The 18,723-nt window shown below is 45.0% G+C and overlaps 1 protein-coding gene across 1 annotated transcript in view; it reads right to left on the minus strand.

Annotated features, from left to right (window-relative positions):
- The window catches only part of LOC123766121 (nephrin), a 77,998-nt gene extending 61,482 nt beyond the window's left edge, over positions 1-16,516 (minus strand). Inside the window, exons 1-8 of the mRNA XM_069303588.1 lie at positions 16,432-16,516; positions 10,586-10,765; positions 8,540-8,692; positions 7,991-8,182; positions 5,615-5,959; positions 2,397-2,516; positions 1,045-1,230; positions 782-893 (exon numbers count right to left, since the gene is read on the minus strand). Of these exons, the coding sequence (XP_069159689.1) occupies positions 782-893; positions 1,045-1,230; positions 2,397-2,516; positions 5,615-5,959; positions 7,991-8,182; positions 8,540-8,692; positions 10,586-10,765; positions 16,432-16,516 (1,373 nt within the window). The remainder of the gene's footprint in view (positions 1-781; positions 894-1,044; positions 1,231-2,396; positions 2,517-5,614; positions 5,960-7,990; positions 8,183-8,539; positions 8,693-10,585; positions 10,766-16,431) is intronic.
- Positions 16,517-18,723: the final 2,207 nt, after the last annotated feature.

Here is an 18,723-nt window from a genome sequence, read left to right on the forward strand (position 1 = left end):
TCTCTCTCTCTCTCTCTCTCTCTCTCTCTCTCTCTCTCTCTCTCTCTCTCTCTCTCTCTGGTGTAGAGTAGCCGGTTCCCACTGGAAGACCAGGGATAAGTCGGATGCTGCGAAACAGAGATTCGACTGCAGTTCGCGCGCACTATGGTGCTAACACCCTCTGACTTACTCACACATCTCCTGCTGTACCTGCTTTCCCGCCCCTCACAAGGCTTTCCGCCCCGACTGGCCTATGACACTATCCTACTTCACATGCTTCACCCTGCAAAGTTGAGTGAGACTAACCATAAGCATCTGGCCTTCAACCTAGGACAGACATTCTTTTTGTATAGAGTTTGTCAGGTAGATTTGCTTTTATAATCAATTGACTTAATTATTTAATAACCGCGAATTCGTATTCTGCATTTAAATATAAAAACTTTTAAAATGTCACTCAAATATGTTCGTGTTTTTTGGAACGAAAATACAAGAATTCTGGAAAAAATGACAGTAAAAGAAATTGCATTTTTTTTGCCAAGGTAGAAGACATGGCTACAATAAACAGCTTTAAACAGGACTTCCTCAGAAGTCCAGAACTTTCTCCCAAGTCCAGGACTACCTCACAAGTCCAAGGACCACCTCACAAGTCCAGCACTACCTCACAAGTCCAAGGACTCCCTCACAAGTCCAGGACTCCCTCACAAGTCCAGGACTCCCTCACAAGTCCAAGGACTCCCTCCCAAGTCCAAGGACTCCCTCACAAGTCCAGGACTCCCTCACAACCCCATGCGTGAGCACCTACCTGAACTGAGGTGGCGGATGACCTCCCTTGCTGGTGCAGGAGACGTCCAGGTTCGTCCCTGCCACCACCTGACCCCTGGCCTGCACCTCTATCACCGGTGCCCCTGGAGCCCCTGTAACAGGAAGACACATATATTGTACACCGTAGTGTGCCTTAAATCAAAATAACAAACGGTCGTATAGGCAGACGGATGAAAAGTATATTTTTTTCCCCCTGTATCTTAAAATCTTTTAAGAACGCCTGGAAGGAGGTCAACAACTCACGGATGACAGTGATGCTGCGGGTGTGGGAGATGGCTTCCCCAGCCTCCAGGTGGTGGGCTTGACACGTGACCACCATCTCTCTCACCTGGCCTGACCTCGCCGCCTCCTGCGTCAGCAGCGACGTGGTAACCCACCCTCCGCCCTCGTCCTTGCTCTCTCTCGTCGTCGTCGTGTTAACCTGGGCGCCTTGAAGACGACAACATCGTATCAGGGTCACGTTGTGGGAGATTAAGAGGGACCGAGTGGTGTGTGAATGATTTATATCATGGGTTATACTGAAGCGAATATAAATAGTTCGAATGTATATTTGTTTTGCACGTTAACAAGGGGCGAATTGAGCTGTTACTGGATATTGAAATGGCCTGCTGGATCGTGTATGTTTGGGTTGAATAATGGTAATTGAAAATCTTTAGAAACGTCTTATGTGTATTTTGCATATTTCTTTTTAAGTCAAATTTAATTTATTTAGAAACTATTGTAAAATAATATCGTTCATTGAAGCATACATTGCCAGTGATGAAAACTGTCTCCCGCAATGTACACTGTACTTGCAGAGAGAGAGAGAGAGAGAGAGAGAGAGAGAGAGAGAGAGAGAGAGAGAGAGGGAGAGAGAGAGAGAGAGAGAGAGGGTGAGAGAGAGAGAGGAAGAGAGAGAGAGAGAGAGAGAGAGAGAGAGAGAGAGAGAGAGAGAGAGAGAGAGGGTGAGAGAGAGAGAGGAAGAGAGAGAGAGAGAGAGAGAGGGTGAGAGAGAGAGAGGGTGAGAGAGAGAGAGGGTGAGAGAGAGAGAGAGAGAGAGAGAGAGAGAGAGAGAGAGAGAGAGAGAGAGAGAGAGAGAGAGAGAGAGAGAGAGGGGGTGAGAGAGAGAAAGGATGAGAGAGAGAGAGAGAGAGAGAGAGAGAGAGAGAGAGAGAGAGAGAGAGAGAGAGAGAGAGAGGGTGAGAGAGAGAGAGAGAGAGAGAGAGAGAGAGAGAGAGAGAGAGAGAGAGAGAGAGAGAGAGGGTGAGAGAGAGAGAGAGAGAGAGAGAGAGAGAGAGAGAGAGAGAGAGAGAGAGAGAGAGAGAGAGAGAGAGGGTGAGAGAGAGAGAGAGAGAGAGAGAGAGAGAGGGTGAGAGAGAGAGAGGAAGAGAGAGAGAGAGAGAGAGAGAGAGAGGGTGAGAGAGAGAGAGAGAGAGAGAGAGAGAGAGAGAGAGAGAGAGAGAGAGAGAGAGAGAGAGAGAGAGAGAGAGAGAGAGAGAGAGAGAGAGGGTGAGAGAGAGAGAGAGAGAGAGAGAGAGAGAGAGAGAGAGAGAGAGAGAGAGAGAGAGAGAGAGAGAGAGAGAGAGAGAGAGAGAGAGAGAGAGAGAGACACCTACCGTCCACGAGCCAGGTGATGGAGGCCGGGGGGTTGGCGGGAGAGGAGACACAGGTGAGGGAGAACTCTTCCCCCGCGGCCACAACCGTCGACCCGCTCACCCTGACCTGCGCAGGCGCATCTACGGTGTGAGAGAGAGATTGATGAAGATTAAGCCACCCAAGAGGGGGCACGGGCATGAATAGCCCGTAATGAGAGAGAGAGAGAGAGAAAGAAGAGGCACATGTCTGAGAACACTGACTGAGGCACTATCAAACTTCAGGGTTATATAAGGGAAGAGCTTATAAGTTAGTTATAACGGCTTCTGACCCGCCACATAATCATATCTAATCTAAACCTATGAATGGACAACTTGCTCTCTTAGCTCGTTATATGTTCCCTAACTACCCTTAAAGGTAAAGAACTGCTTCCTAACATCTCTATGGCTCATCTGAGTCTAAAGCTTTCACTCATGACGTCTCTCTCTACGGTTTTTATGTACTAAACATTTCGTACTTTTCTTCGTTAAAGCTTTAACGAACTTAAATATTAACATATCTAAGCTTTCCCATAACTTTTCGAATGCAGTACGACGACGCTCCGTCAGCATTTCCTCAAATTCCAATACTCTCTCATTTTAGATACCTTACGACGCATCTCAGAAACTTTCTCAAGTTTCATCTTGCGCTTCCTTAAGCGAGAACTACGCCTCGCGTGGCGTGGGGTGGATTCACCTAGGTAGTGTACAGCGCCTTAAGTGACTCTTTGGTAGAATTCATGGAAGCCACTCGGATGATCGCTAGCTTTGTGTATGGCGGTGATGATGTGCCGTTCATTGGACATATTAGAACTGACTTAGACAGGTTGGCAGCCTTGCTTCTTGCAAAGTCGGCAGTCGATTCCCAATGTCGGCAGTGATTCCCAGCCTGTCGTCTGTCTATCCATCTCAGCCTGTCGTCTGTCCACATATCCCATCCTGTCGTCTGTCTACATATCCCAGCCTGTCGTCTGTCTACATATCCCAGCCTGTCGTCTGTCCACATATCCCATCCTGTCGTCTGTCCACATATCCCAGCCTGTCGTCTGTCCACATATCCCAGCCTGTCGTCTGTCTACATATCCCAGCCTGTCGTCTGTCTACATATCCCAGCCTGTCGTCTGTCCACATATCCCAGCCTGTCGTCTGTCCACATATCCCAGCCTGTCGTCTGTCCACATATCCCAGCCTGTCGTCTGTCTATCCATCTCAGCCTGTCGTCTGTCCACATATCCCAGCCTGTCGTCTGTCTACATATCCCAGCCTGTCGTCTGTCCACATATCCCAGCCTGTCGTCTGTCCACATATCCCAGCCAGTCGTCTGTCTATCCATCTCAGCCTGTCGTCTGTCCACATATCCCAGCCTGTCGTGTGTCTACACTTCCCAGCTCTTACTCTTGCCACATATCCCATCGGAGCTCGATGTAGTCATACTTGTTTAGTGTTTTCTCCAGGTCATTAACTTACTTTTCCTTTCATATTGTTCACGATAGTACTTTGTATGTTATGCTTGTTAGACACACTGATCTATAGTTTCTTGGCTCCTGTGTGTATAAGAGAATTAAGTGTGACTTCCTCTGGCTTTGACGGTACTACTACGACCTGCAGTGAGTCACAGTGCAGTTGTTTCACTGCAGGTCGTTCCGAACGCTTTGTTTCACTGCAGGTCGTTCCGAACGCTTTGTTTCACTGCAGGTCGTTCCGAACGCTTTGTTTCACTGCAGGTCGTTCCGAACGCTTTGTTTCACTGCAGGTCGTTCCGAACGCTTTGTTTCACTGCAGGTCGTTCCGAACGCTTTGTTTCACTGCAGGTCGTTCCGAACGCTTTGTTTCACTGCAGGTCGTTCCGAACGCTTTGTTTCACTGCAGGTTGTTCCGAACGCTTTGTTTCACTGCAGGTCATTCCGAACGCTTTGTTTCAAGATGTCAGCGGCTTCATACAGGTTCCAGGGGTGAGATCTTGTCGGGTCCCACAGCCTTTGTTCCATCCGGTCTCTGGGGACACGACTCCTTGTCCCTTTCTCTGTTAGCTGTGGTTGTTCTCAGTCCAGTGTCTCTGGAGGAGACCTCACTCGCATGGCAGGTACCTGTGTGTGTGTGTGTGTGTGTGTGTGTGTGTGTGTGTGTGTGTGTGTGTGTGTGTGTGTGTGTGTGTGTGTGTGTGTGTGTTTTTGAGTGTGTGTGTGTGTGTGTGTGTGTGTGTGTGTGTGTGTGTGTGTGTGTGTGTGTGTGTGTGTGTGTGTGTGTGTGTGTGTGTGTGTCGCCCAGCCTTATCAACGAACATTCAGACCTTTCTCAAGTGCGACGTTGTTGTGAGAGCCCAACATTTTCCATGTCGTGAGTCCAGGCACTATAGGGAACTTTGGCCAAGACATGCCAACACACTTTCTTGTATTCCTTAACGCGTAACAAAGACGCAGCAAATTGCGTCGTTTTAAAGAGAGAGAGAGAGAGAGAGAGAGAGAGAGAGAGAGAGAGAGAGAGAGAGAGAGAGAGAGAGAGAGAGAGAGAGAGAGAGAGAGAGAGAGAGAGAATGAGAGTGAGAGAGAGAGATCTTGATTTCGTAGTATTTCATGTATTCTTTAGTTCAGTTTGTGCCACGAACACTGAACTAGCAGCCCCGAACGTTGCCGTGTGAACCTAAGGCTGACTTACACTCTACAGGTGTAGGATCAGTTACAGCGTACTGAGGACAACTTGCAGAGTAACGAAGGAAACTGCAGAGGACGGCTGTCAGTGCTGTGATGACAACGTGCTGTTGTCAGTGTGATGACGGCTCACGGTGCAATGATGGTGTGGGTAGTGGTGTGGGGGAGGGGGTGAGAGGGGGAAGTTACAGTGTAGTGTGGACAGTATATAATGACAAGGTTACCCACACTATAGAGTGAAGACCTATTATACGGTAAGAACTTACAGTGAAGGGGGAGTGACTTACAGTGCACAGTGAGGTGGGGTTGACTTACAGTGCACAGTGAAGGGGGAGTGACTTACAGTGAACAGTGAGGAGGGAGTGACTTACAGTACACAGTGAAGGGGTTGACTTACAGTGCACAGAGAAGGGGTGACTTACAGTGCACAGAGAAGGGGTGACTTACAGTGCACAGTGAAGGGGGTTGACTTACAGTGCACAGTGAAGGAGGTTGACTTACAGTGCACAGTGAAGGAGAGTGACTTACAGTGCACAGTGAAGGGGGTTGACTTACAGTGCACGGTGAGGGTGACATTAGTGGTGAGAGGTCGCTGGAGGAGGTCGCTGGAGACGCGACACTCATACACCGCGCCGTCTTCCGTCCGCGACGCCGTCACCTGCTGCGTGACGCTGACCCCGCGGGTCTTCTTGCCCTTCCTGCTGGTGGCCTTGGCCTTGAGGTACACGCTCTTCCTGGACTTGCTCTTGGCCGTGTGGTTGAGGGGCAGGCCGTGCCAGTACCAGGTCACCCAGGGCCGAGGGTTGCCGCCCAGGACCCGACAGGTCAGGGTTCGACGCTCCCCCGCCCTCAGCACTTCGCCTGTCTTGTATCCATGGATAACCGGTTTACCCGGCGGGTCTGGATGACCAAGAGAGATAGGGGGAAAAATGGATAATTTCAATATACATCACCCACAATCATTGGTCATAATATTTAAGGATAATTAAATTGACTATATATATATATGCCTATTATAATGAAGAATACTTACTGAAGTGTTTTAGAATGTTGTCTAAAACGTGTTTAATTCCTGTTGACAGGGAAGAATAAGCCCTAACTTACTAACCTGTATGTGGGCTTGTATCGAGGTCCCGACCTCCCCTCTCAGGTCGAATAAACCTTTTCCAGCTTAGTCTTGTGCTTGACTAGATATGGACTCCATGCTGGAGCCGCATACTCCAGGATTGGTCTGACATATGTGGTATATAATGTTCTGAAAGATTCCTTACACAAGTTTCTATAGGCCGTTCTTATGTTAGCCAACCTGGTATATGCTGCTGATGTTATCCTCTTGATATGGGCTTCAGAGGACAGGTCTGGCGTGATATCAACCCCCAGGTCTTTCTCTCTCTCAGACTCTTGAAGTATTTCATCTCCCAAATGATACCTTGTATCTGGTCTCCTGCTCCCTACACTTATCTTCATTACATTACATTACTGTGTGTGTGTGTGAGTGTGAGTGTGTGAGTATGAGTGTGGGTGTGTGTGTGTGTGAATGTGTATGTGTATGTGTATGTGTATGTGTGTGTGTGTGTGTGTGTGTGTGTGTGTGTGTGTGTGTGTGTGTGTGTGTGTGTGTGTGTGTGTGTGTGTGCGCGCTCTTGTGTGTGCGTGTGTAAGAGGTATTCCAAATTAATCGTCGTTGCACATTTCTTCGTAATTTTCAGTTTTAAAGTGAGCAATTAAAAGAGCACCCTTTGATGAATTTAAAAGTCAAATTTTCAGCCCAGGTGTACAGGAACAAAAAAAATATAAAAAAATATTTCACTCATACGCTTACTATCTGCTTCTCTCTTCTTTGTATTTCTTTTAACGAATGTCTCTCTCTCTCTCTGCCTAATGCATATCTTCTTTTCTCTCTTATCTGATAACTCCCTACCCCCTTTCTATTTATTTCCTACTCTATCGTCTTTCTCTATTCACGTCTACCTGTATGTTAATATGCATATTTATATCTCTTTCTATTGGCTATACTAAAGATTATTTTCAATCTTAAGACAATATATACAGCATAATACACAACATTATGCTCAGTTCGTCAGCTGTTGTCCTGTCTGTCTATCGATGTGCCTGTTAGTCTGTTATTCAATCTGTTTTTATTTTGTTTTGATCCATTTGCAAGACAATAGAGATGATATTGTTATTATTCAAAAGAATGTTGTACAAGACTGTGAGGAAACTCATAAGGACGAATTGTTGAAGCCAAAGGGGGAAATATAACACGATACCTTATACTGGAGAAAAAAAGACACACACACGCACACATACACACACACACACACACACACACACACACACACACACACACACACACATACACACACACACACACACACACATACACACACACACATACACACACACACACACACACACACACACATACACATACACGTGGATCGCGAATTAAATATCCGCGGTAAGACAAGCGTTTGGACAAAGTTTATTTATTTCACCTGATGCCTTTGTTTACCAGGCATTAAATAAGTTAGGCAGCTGTTTTAAAGCATGAGGCTGGAGGTGACATACCGGGTGGCAGTGGAGAGAAAGCGAGTGAGAGTAAGAGAGAGAGAGAGAGAGAGAGAGATGGGGGAGGGTCTTACTAAGTATATTTTTGTTTAAGTTCTAAATATCTGTATTCCTATTGAATTTTTGCCCTACTAGAAATAGCATTAATACCAAAATTAATACCAAATATATGATGTGTATCTATACATGTTCCGTAACTCTCCTATACACCAGATATACACAACTAGTTCACAAAATACCTGGTGAGTGACCTCTATCATTTCCTCGTATTTCTGCACCGAAAACCCCAAATAATACGAACCCAAGAGTGTGTAGAAGGAACTCTAGAGTAGAGTTCCTTTGTAGAGTAAAATAACTCACGGAGGACGGAGAGGGTGACGGAAGCGGTCAGTGGCTGCGCCGGGGCGGCGGGGTCCTTCAGGGCGGGGTGTTGGGTCCTGCAGGAGAGCTCTTCCCCGTCGTCCTCCTCCGTCGCCGTCAGCACCAATCTGCTGACGACGCTCAAAAGCCTCCGCCTGGTCGCCGAGGGCTGCACCACGTCCGTCTGCAGCTCTGGAGACGGGAAGAGACAGGGTGCTGCTGGCGGTGATGCATAGACAGAGGGGCGAGTTAAAGTCATTTTTTGGGGGGGCCATCTTGTGTATGGTTAGTTTTGACGTTCTAAAATGTGACAAAGTTCTTTGATCAGAGTCTGGCAAAGTAGTCTTTCTCGTGACGCTGTTGCCATTGTGTTTGACTTATTAGAACGCTGCCATAGACCTCAATTAGTCGAGGTTTTCCATAGTTCAACAATATGACAAAAATCTAATTGACTAGACTTGATCTAGAGCATCTACCATACAAACTAAGTTATCACGGGAGACGTCATGCACAGTGAGGGGGGGGGGGGATAGAAAGGAATGTACTTACTGGGTTCTATCCTATGGTCGTCACGGTGCCAGGTGACGTTAGGCACCGGCCTGGCATCCGACACTAGGCACTCCAGCTGCAGTCTTTCCCCAGCCTTGACCTCCACTATCTCCCCCTCGCTCCTCCCCAGCATAACGATGCTACTAGGTGGCACTGTGTCAAAAGGTCAGAACCACAAGGATGTTAGAGAGAGAGAGAGAGAGAGAGAGAGAGAGAGAGAGAGAGATAATAAAATAGTAAAAACACACATACAGATGTTTGGAAAACATCATAGTGCCAATTATCAATCACCAACTAGTCAGATTTGGATATTTACAATTCGTATATCAAGTCTCCAGAGCCTCGGAGACTTGATATTACACAATAACACTGATGCCGGAACGATAGTTGTAAAACCCATCCGGAATGATACAATTCCGTGGAAGTTGTGTCAATGTCAATTAAAAAAACATATATGGCCATTATTTTTTGTCACTTAATCGACAGCATCGCTTAGGTATAAATGAACTAAAGGGATAAACGTCAATATATCAGGGGGAGCCATTAACAGTGTGGAAATATTGTGTATGGAAACATTATATATATATATATATATATATATATATATATATATATATATATATATATATATATATATATATATATATATATATATATATATATTGAAAAGGATAAAATAAAACAAAATAATAATAAAAAAGTAATAGGGATGGTAGGAGAAGAAAAGATTAAAGTGTTCAGTGGAAATCCACAAGGTCTTCTCTGAATACGCTTAATTTTCTTCTTCGAGGCTGTGGGTCCCTACAATTGCACCAGAGGTGGTACCCCTATTAAATATATATATATATATATATATATATATATATATATATATATATATATATATATATACATATATATATATATATATATATATATATATATATATATATATATATATACATATATATATATATATATATATATATATATATATATATATATATATATATACATATATATATTATATATATATGTATATATATATGTATATATATATATATATATATATATGTGCGTAGATCATCCATCAAAATGGGACTATGAAGTCAGCCATGGTCATGCCCTTTACATATGCATGGCTGAACGGATCCGCTAAATTGTGCAAATTTGATTTAAAGTATATTTATTGATATACAATTTTTTTTTTGTAAATTGGAATTTATGTTTTTTAATATGTACCGACCATTAGGTAAAAACAATTACGGCAATAAACCATTCGGTAACTCTCAGTTAATCCTCCCTCCCCCCCCAGCAGTGTGTGTGTGGGGGGGGGGGGAGGGGATTACCCCTATTTTATGCAGTTTGTTCTGCCTTATCACTCTCTTGAAGTACACTTTTCACCTTCCTCTTCATTTCCTCCTCCCCAACGCCCACCCCCTTCTTTCTTCCTTCCTTCTGCTATCCCCCTCTTCACTCTCCCCCTCCTTTCTCCCCACCCTCTTTACTCCCCCCCCCCCACTCTCTCTCACCAGTAAGGGCATGCAGTTGCCCCCTTGCCTCAATTCCCTCTCAGTCCCTCACAATCCCTTTCAATCCCTCTTCCATCCCTCCACCCGCCAAGTCTAGCGACCACAACTCCCTTAACCTCCAGTCGCATCACCAATAATACAACCACAACCACAACCAGCCTTATAACCATAACCTTATAACTAGCCACCCCTACCACTAACCTATAACCTCTACCATAGGCCCTATACCACTAATAAGACTCTTATGGCGTTACCACTAACAAGCGGTCGTCAGATACACAACCTCTAACCCCATTACTATAACACCACTAACCCCCCTCATTACAATACATAGAGTTCCACAATTAACCACGCTTCCACTAACCGCACTATAACACATCTCTGTCACTAACCTCACTTCTACACCCCAGACACTAACCCATCCACCCAACCCAGCATCTCTCCCTTCTATCCCATGAATCCAACCCAGTATCTCCCTCTCTCCTATCCCACCCACCCAACCCATGACCCCCTCCCACACATCTGAGACACTTACCCATGACGGTGACGTTAGCGGCGGCCCAGATAGGGAGGCTGGAGGTGGTGGGTCCCACCTGGCACTGGTACTCTCCGTCATCTTCCAGGGTGATGCCCTTGATTACCAGGTGGTGCTCCCCGGCGCTGGCGTCCCCGGCGTACTGGTAGCGAGGGTAGCCGGGGACCCCGCGTTCGAACCCTGAGGTGGAGACACAGAGAGAGGGTTATACAATGGTTAATGGCAAGGTAGAGGGAGGGTGGGAGGGAGGGAGAGAGAGAGAGAGAGAGAGAGAGAGAGAGAGAGAGAGAGAGAGAGAGAGAGAGAGAGAGAGAGAGAGAGAGAGAGAGAGAGAGAGAGAGAGAGAGAGTAAACTTGAGGGTCATCATAACTATACGGCACTGATGATATTAGCAAAGAGCAAAGGCAAATAATCAGTTGGAGAACGATTAGCAGAATTATACTCTTCTGTGTGAGTGTGTGTGTGTGTGTGTGTGTGTGAGTGTGTGTGTGTGTGTGTGTGTGTGTGTGTGTGTGTGTGTATGTGTGTGTGTGTATGTGTGTGTGTGTGTGTGTGTGTGTGTGTGTGTGTGTGTGTGTGTGTGTGTGTGTGTGTGTGTGTGTGTGTGTGTGTGCTCATCTAGTTGTACTCACTTAATTGTGCTTGCAGGGGTTGAGCTCTGGCTCTTTGATCCCCGCCTCTCAACTGTCAATCAATAGGTGTATAGATTCCTGAGCCTAGTAGGCTCTATCATATCTACAGTTGAAACTGTGTATGGAGTCAGCTTCCACCACATCACTGCCTAATGCATTCCACCTGTTAACTACTCTGACACTGAAAAAGTTCTTTCTAACGTCTCTGTAGCTCATTTGGGTACTCAGTTTCCACCTGTGTCCCCTTGTTCGCGCTCGACCCGTGTTAAACATTTTACTTTTATTTACCCCTGTCAATTCCTCTGAAAATTTTGTAGGTCGCGATCATGTCTCCCCGAGCTCTCATGTCATGTGTGTATGTATGTGTGTACTCAGTTGTACTCGCCTGTATGCATGTTGGGTTTGAGCTTCGGCTCTTTGGTCCCGCTTCTCAATCGTCACTCAACCTGCGTACAGTTTCTTGAGCCTATTGGGCTCTATCATATCTGCATTCGAAACTGTGTATGGAGTCAGCCTCCACCAGATCACTGTCTAGTGTATTCCATTTGTTAATTACTCTAACATTGAATTTTTTTTATATAAATTCTCTGTGGCTCATTTAGGGGTTTTGTTTCCACCTGTGTCCCTTTGTTCGTGTACTACTCCTGCTATAAAATCTGTCTTTGTTTGCTTTGTTTATTCCCCATGGGTATTTTGTATGTGGTAATCATGTTTCCCGTGCTTCTTCTCTCTTCCAGTGACGTACACTTTCCTCGTAGCTCATACCTCTCAGCTCTGAGACTAGTCTGATGTCATACGTCTGAACTTTCTCCAGTTTTGTGTTTAACGAGATAAGGACTCCACGGTGGTGTCGTAGATTCCAGAATTGGTCCGACATAAACGTTTGTGTTGATCCCGGGGTCAATGTCCCACTCGGCCCGGTCCCTGACCACACCTGACGATATATAAGTGTCTGAACGACCCGTTGTTCAAATACACTTACGGAGCCGCTCAAGTAACAACAATTGAACGGCCGCACAAAGTACTGTGAGAAAACGACCAAACTTGGGTTAACCAAACTGGTTAATCTTAGGACCGGGCCGCGGGGACGCTAAGCCCCGAAATCATAACTTTCAAACCAAAGAACTCTGAAATTGACTTAAAAGTTCATCAGCTACTTGAACAATTGGATCATAATGACACGCTGGTTCCAGTCAGTTAAGGCATACAAAGAGCTGCGAGTTAATCATGATCTTAGATTAATCTTAGTTGATCTAAGAGTTAATTAATCTGCGAGTTAATCTCAGCCGTCGCTAATCATTGGGGTGATCATTTTAGATAGTGGCAACGTCTCTCTGTCTGACTGTCTTTATTTAATGTCAACTTCAACGGGAAAAAATATATTAAAAAATAAATAAATATGAGAGCTCAACGAAGGTGAATAAACTTATTTAAATTCATGAAGGAGGTGGATTATTTATTACTACAGCAGACCAGCTCACCACGACAGAAAACCGAGCCATTTTCCAGCTCACCACGACAGAAAACCGAGCCATTTTCCAGCTCACCACGACAGAAAACCGAGCCATTTTCCAGCTCACCACGACAGAAAACCGAGCCATTCTCCAGCTCACCACGACAGAAAACCGGGCCATTTTCCAGCTCACCACGACAGAAAACCGAGCCATTCTCCAGCTCACCACGACAGAAAACCGAGCCATTTTCCAGCTCACCACGACAGAAAACCGAGCCATTTTCCAGCTCACCACGACAGAAAACCGAGCCATTCTCCAGCTCACCACGACAGAAAACCGAGCCATTTTCCAGCTCACCACGACAGAAAACCGAGCCATATTCCAGCTCACCACGACAGAAAACCGAGCCATTTTCCAACACACCACGACAGAAAACCGAGCCATTTTCCAGCTCACCACGACAGAAAACCGAGCCATTTTCCAGCTCACCACGACAGAAATCGGAGCCATTCTCCAGCTCACCACGACAGAAAACCGAGCCATTTTCCAGCTCACCACGACAGAAAACCGAGCCATTTTCCAGCTCACCACGACAGAAAACCGAGCCATTTTCCAGCTCACCACGACAGAAAACCGAACCATTTTCCAGCTCACCACGACAGAAAACCGAGCCATTTTCCAACACACCACGACAGGATACAGAAGGACACACACACACACACTCCCTCCAAAAAAAGGATAAGGTCGTAATCCGTCACAGATCGTGTCCAAGCAGCTCCTTGTGTGCTTTATACAAAAAAAAAACAACAGAAAGTATTTCACCGGCCGCCCCACACTTTATGGCCTCCACCATAACTCTCGTTTTTTTTATACATAATGCAAAGAAAACGGAGAAATATTAGAAAAGGCAAACCCTTCCATTTTCCGCTGGCACTAATATTTCCATTTTCTTCTCTCAAGTGTGGAAATTCCTGGAAATTTACGGGGGATGAAGTTATATACACGTAGTTCCTTCTGGAGACTTTATGGGGGCCAGCGAGAATATACCAGTATTAGTTTAATTTGTGAGTTTTAAATCTCATTAAATTTTTTTAATTATTATGAATCTCAGTTCCCATTTAATTTTGTGATATATATATATATATATATATATATATATATATATATATATATATATATATATATATATATATATATATATATATATATATATATATATTTATATATATTTTTACAATTACTAACCGGAGTAAACGTAGTTAATACCATTTCATTCAATTGGCCCATTAGAACCTCGAACCCAGGATCACAAAAATCAAAAGAGTAAAGTTCTACAAACCAGGCTACGAATACCACAATAAAGTATATTAGAGACACACAACTGGTTTCCAACTGAGAGTTTAGGCCTCCCTTCGAGGGTGCCACTTGAGTATGGAGGTATTAGGTGATCCTTGTCCCAGTCATAACACGTACGTGAGTCCAGTGCTAGGGTATGCAGCTCCAGCATGGAGTTTTCACCTCATAAAAAAAGGCAAATCGCAGCTGACGAAGGTACACAAGTTTGCCACAAGGTTAGTCTCAGAGTTCAGGAAAAAACACAAAAAATAAGACTCTGAGGGAATGGTTGATAGACCTGAAACGCACAACGCTGGAGTCCTGGAGGACTGATAACGTAATATAAAAAGTGGGATTGTTGTTTATATCTTAAAAACATATGTTTTTCAGTGGGATAAAAAGATTAGATAAACATGACAAATTTCTCAGGGAAAATTTTCATTTTAGAAAACTATAGAACGTGGAACAATTGTGTAAGCCGAGTACCCCCACATGATCTGTGAGGATATAAGGAAGCACTTCTTGTGTGATGGTTGGGAGTGAATCAATTGAATTAGAAGGAGAGTAAAAGTTGACTCCACACACATAGCTCTGAGTGTTGATGTGATATGACCTCGGGATTCGACAATCATTGTTGCATGCGCCCGGAGGTAATGAGTAAAACTGGGTGAGTACACACAAACACACGCACACACACACACACACACACACACACACACACTCACAGACAAGTTCGCCCCAGTCCAAGAGGAAAAAATGAAATGCAGACAAAAAACCCATGGTTTAATCAGAGATGTAAGCTAGCAAAACAACTAAGTACAAGGGCGTGGAGAAACTATAACAATAACAGAACACCAGGGAGCAGAGAAAGATACCAGAGTGCCAGGAATGAATCAGGGTGAGAAGAGATGCAGAAAGATAATATGAAAATGACATAGCAAGCGAGGCAAAGACACAACCTAAATTGTTGCACAGCCACATCTGGAGAAAAATAACTGTGAAAGAGCAGGTAATGAAACTGAGAATGGGGGCAGAAAAATTCACTACAAACGACAAGGAACTGTATGAGGAACTCAATAAGAAATTCAAGGAGGTCTTCACAGTAGAGCAAGGGGAAGTTCCAAAGATAAGAGAGGGAATATCTAACCAAATACCACTAGATGAGTTTGTGATTACCAGTGGGGAGGTAAGGAAGCCTCTGCTAGAGTTGGATGTGACAAAGGCTATAGGTCCGGATGGAATTTCACCATAGATGAATTTCACCCATAGATTAGGGGCGCCTGACAGCTGGGTGGATAGCGCTTCAGATTCGTAGTCCTGAGGTTCCGGGTTCGATCCCCGGTGGAGGCGGAGACAAATGAGCAAAATGTTTCTTCCATAAGTTATGAGGAAAGGCTGCGTGAAATGCACCTCACGTCGTTGGAAGACAGAAGAGCTCGGGAGACATGATCAACACATACAAAATTCTCAGGGGAATTGACAGGGTAGACAAGGATGGATTAGTTAACATGGGTGATACACACTCAAGGGGACACAGGTGGAAGCTGAGTACCCAAATGAGCCACAGAGACATTAGAAAGAACTTTTTCAGTGTCAGAGTAGTTAGTAAATGGAGTGCACTAGGAAGTGACGTGTGGAGGCAGACTCCATACAGTTTCAAATGTAGATATGATAGAGCTCGAGAAGCTCAGGAATCTGTACACCAGTAGATTGACGGTTGAGAGGCGGGGGACCAAAGAGCCGAAGCTCAATCCCCCGCAAGCACAACTAGGTGAGTGAGTACACATACTCATCAACCACTCCCCTCAGCCCTATCTCAGCAGCAAGGCTGCTCGCTGACTGCGCTATTTCCGTAACTTCACAAACAGATTATCTTAAATTAAAAAATGAAAAACCCCCACGAACGAATGGGTGTAGAGTTGTGTCTGAAGCAGCTGTGGTGAGTGTTTACCTGACCTCTCCTACCTGAAGTATTCTCACCTGTGTGTCATACTAAATTCGTTGCATCCACCCAATATTTCTTTCCTGCATTAGTAGTAATCATCCACCAGTTTCAGGGGAGACTGATGGATGCCTACTTTCTAGCAGGTCATCCATTAGTCTCCTCTCAGGAAGAGAGACTTCCTAGTCATCCTCCTACATTAGTGGGAAGTTAAATCTAGCTCCTGGGATCTGCCTTCTTGCTGCTTTCGGTTAACTCTTGACCCTCTCGTGGTTCATAACTGTATATTCAGTTTAAAATCACGTATAATGAGTTAGGCTGTGACCTAACACCTAACTCATCCTATTTGCTCATCCTCCAACTCATCCCATTTGGTCACTGCACGCTCACAGGGATCACAACCGCTCTCAATAACTCAGGTGAGCGCCGGAGCTCCACCCAGGTGCTCACAGGAGGGCCGCAGGGAGCGCCAGAATGCATACCTGAACTTTCATTTTGAACTGTTACTTCATATACATCTTTGTTCAACAATTCCAGCATTTTGCAGATCTCGTAATTTACAACCATGCTGCCTGAGACCTTGAATGGTAGTGGTGGTAGTTGTGGTTGTATTAATGGTGGTTGTAGTAATATCAGTTGTAGCAGGAGTAGTGCTCGTGGTCGCATAGTAATAGCAGAAGTGGTAATAGCCGTCGTATTTTATTTTATTTTATTTATTTATGTACAAGAAGTTGCGTTGGGTTTATGAGAGTACGTAGCATGATGTGTTTACATTCTTGTAAAGCCACTAGTACGCACAGCGTTTCGAGCAGAATTAATAGTATTAATAATAGACGTAATAGTAGTAGTAGTAATAGCAAAAACAGTTGTAGCAGTAACATCAGCAGGTAGCTGCTCCACCAGTAGCAGCAGCACCCTCAGTAGCAGCAGTAACAACCTGCTCCTCCAACCTTACAACCACAACTCCAGCAATGACAGCATCAGTGCCCATAAAAAGGTGTGTGTGTGTGTGTGTGTGTGTGTGTGTGTGTGTGTGTGTGTGTGTGTGTGTGCGTGTGTGTGTGCGTGTGTGTGTTGCCGTGGTGGTGACCGGAGGCTGATATAGTAGCCTGCAGTCTTGATAAACTGGAAAGCAAGATACAAATCAAACCCTTTAATGTATTCCATGAAACCAGATATCCAACCCACTCACGAACACATTCGGAATATACAGTTGACTCTTCAGTCTCAGCCAAAACAAAGCTTTAATTGTTGTATAAATGACAACATTTCTTGGCGTGGTTTCCTTATAGCTTATGTTGACTTCGTTCCGGGGCCACGTGGACGCTCTCGTTATATCCACAAAGTAGACGAAGAGAAATCACCCAAGTAAACGATGGGTTCGAAGCCAGTAAGAGCGAAGCGTGTGGAAAACGAAACAATAACGACTGGTAAATGTCCAACTCTAAGCCTCGCTGCCATCTATTGGCGGGTTCCACAAGTATTGACGTTTGCCTGAATATTAAACGAGCAGTTAATGGGATGCGATGAGCGACTGCAATAGCTTTGAGAGACCGTAGCCAATATTAGTTTCCATATACCTCCCCGACTGTGATTTTCGGACGGCATTTTGAGCTTGGAAATTGGAGCTTCCCTGGCTAGATGAGGCTTGTGGTGGGGGGGGGTTCGGTTCTCTAACGATTAATTAATGGCAGGATTCGGCTGTGTTTGTTCCGTGGTTAAGAACAAGAGATCACGTGATGCTGTGACTGACGGGGTGACCATCCAGCCTCGTCCTCGCCAGCATTCACAACGTCACTAAAATGATGAACCAAATTGACTAAACCTGACCTAGGATCCACGAAAAGAAAACGTGAAAAAACACGCCGTTTATGCGAGTCGCTGTGTCATTTTTTTAGTATATTTTTCTTTGACGTTGGGGATCTTTACGCTAAAATACGACGTGTTATGCGAGAGGACAAGATGTGTTACAGCAAGTTTCAGTGTATTTCCTTCAGTTGTTTCTGAAGCTTGTATTGGCGGGGTTACTTGGGCTAGAGAGAGAGAGAGAGAGAGAGAGAGAGAGAGAGAGAGAGAGAGAGAATATACAATATATATAGACAAAAAGAAACGGGCCGGAAAGCGGTACATCAGACCCAATTAGAAAGGCGGGGTCCAAGAGCTAACATCTCGAGTCTACAGACACAAACATACATACACAATAACACTAAACACAGTTGCAGTGCGCTTACATATTCCGACACTTTAAATACACTAATGTCAACATGTCGTCACACTAAACACTCGGGTGTTTGCACTGTAGGGTAGGGGGGAGGGGGGGGGGGGGAAAGTGGTCAGATTGAATGCTATCTGCTGGAAATAAAAGCACTGGAGTTTGTACTCAACCGGAATTAAAACACGGCACCAGCAAAATGTTGGATAATTTTTTTTTGGTAGATTTTGTTCTCGAGTTTCGTGGTGTTCGTTCTCGGGTTTTGTGGTGTTCGTTCTCGGGTTTCGTGGTGTTCGTTCTCGGGTTTCGTGGTGTTCGTTCTCGGGTTTCGTGGTGTTCGTTCTCGGGTTTCGTGGTGTTCGTTCTCGGGTTTCGTGGTGTTCGTTCTCGGGTTTCGTGGTGTTCGTTCTCGGGTTTTGTGGTGTTCGTTCTCGGGTTTCGTGGTGTTCGTTCTCGGGTTTCGTGGTGTTCGTTCTCGGGTTTCGTGGTGTTCGTTCTCGGGTTTCGTGGTGTTCGTTCTCGGGTTTCGTGGTGTTCGTTCTCGGGTTTCGTGGTGTTCGTT

Source organism: Procambarus clarkii, chromosome 5 (assembly GCF_040958095.1).
Source record: "Procambarus clarkii isolate CNS0578487 chromosome 5, FALCON_Pclarkii_2.0, whole genome shotgun sequence".
In the NCBI taxonomy this organism is placed as follows: domain Eukaryota; kingdom Metazoa; phylum Arthropoda; class Malacostraca; order Decapoda; family Cambaridae; genus Procambarus; species Procambarus clarkii.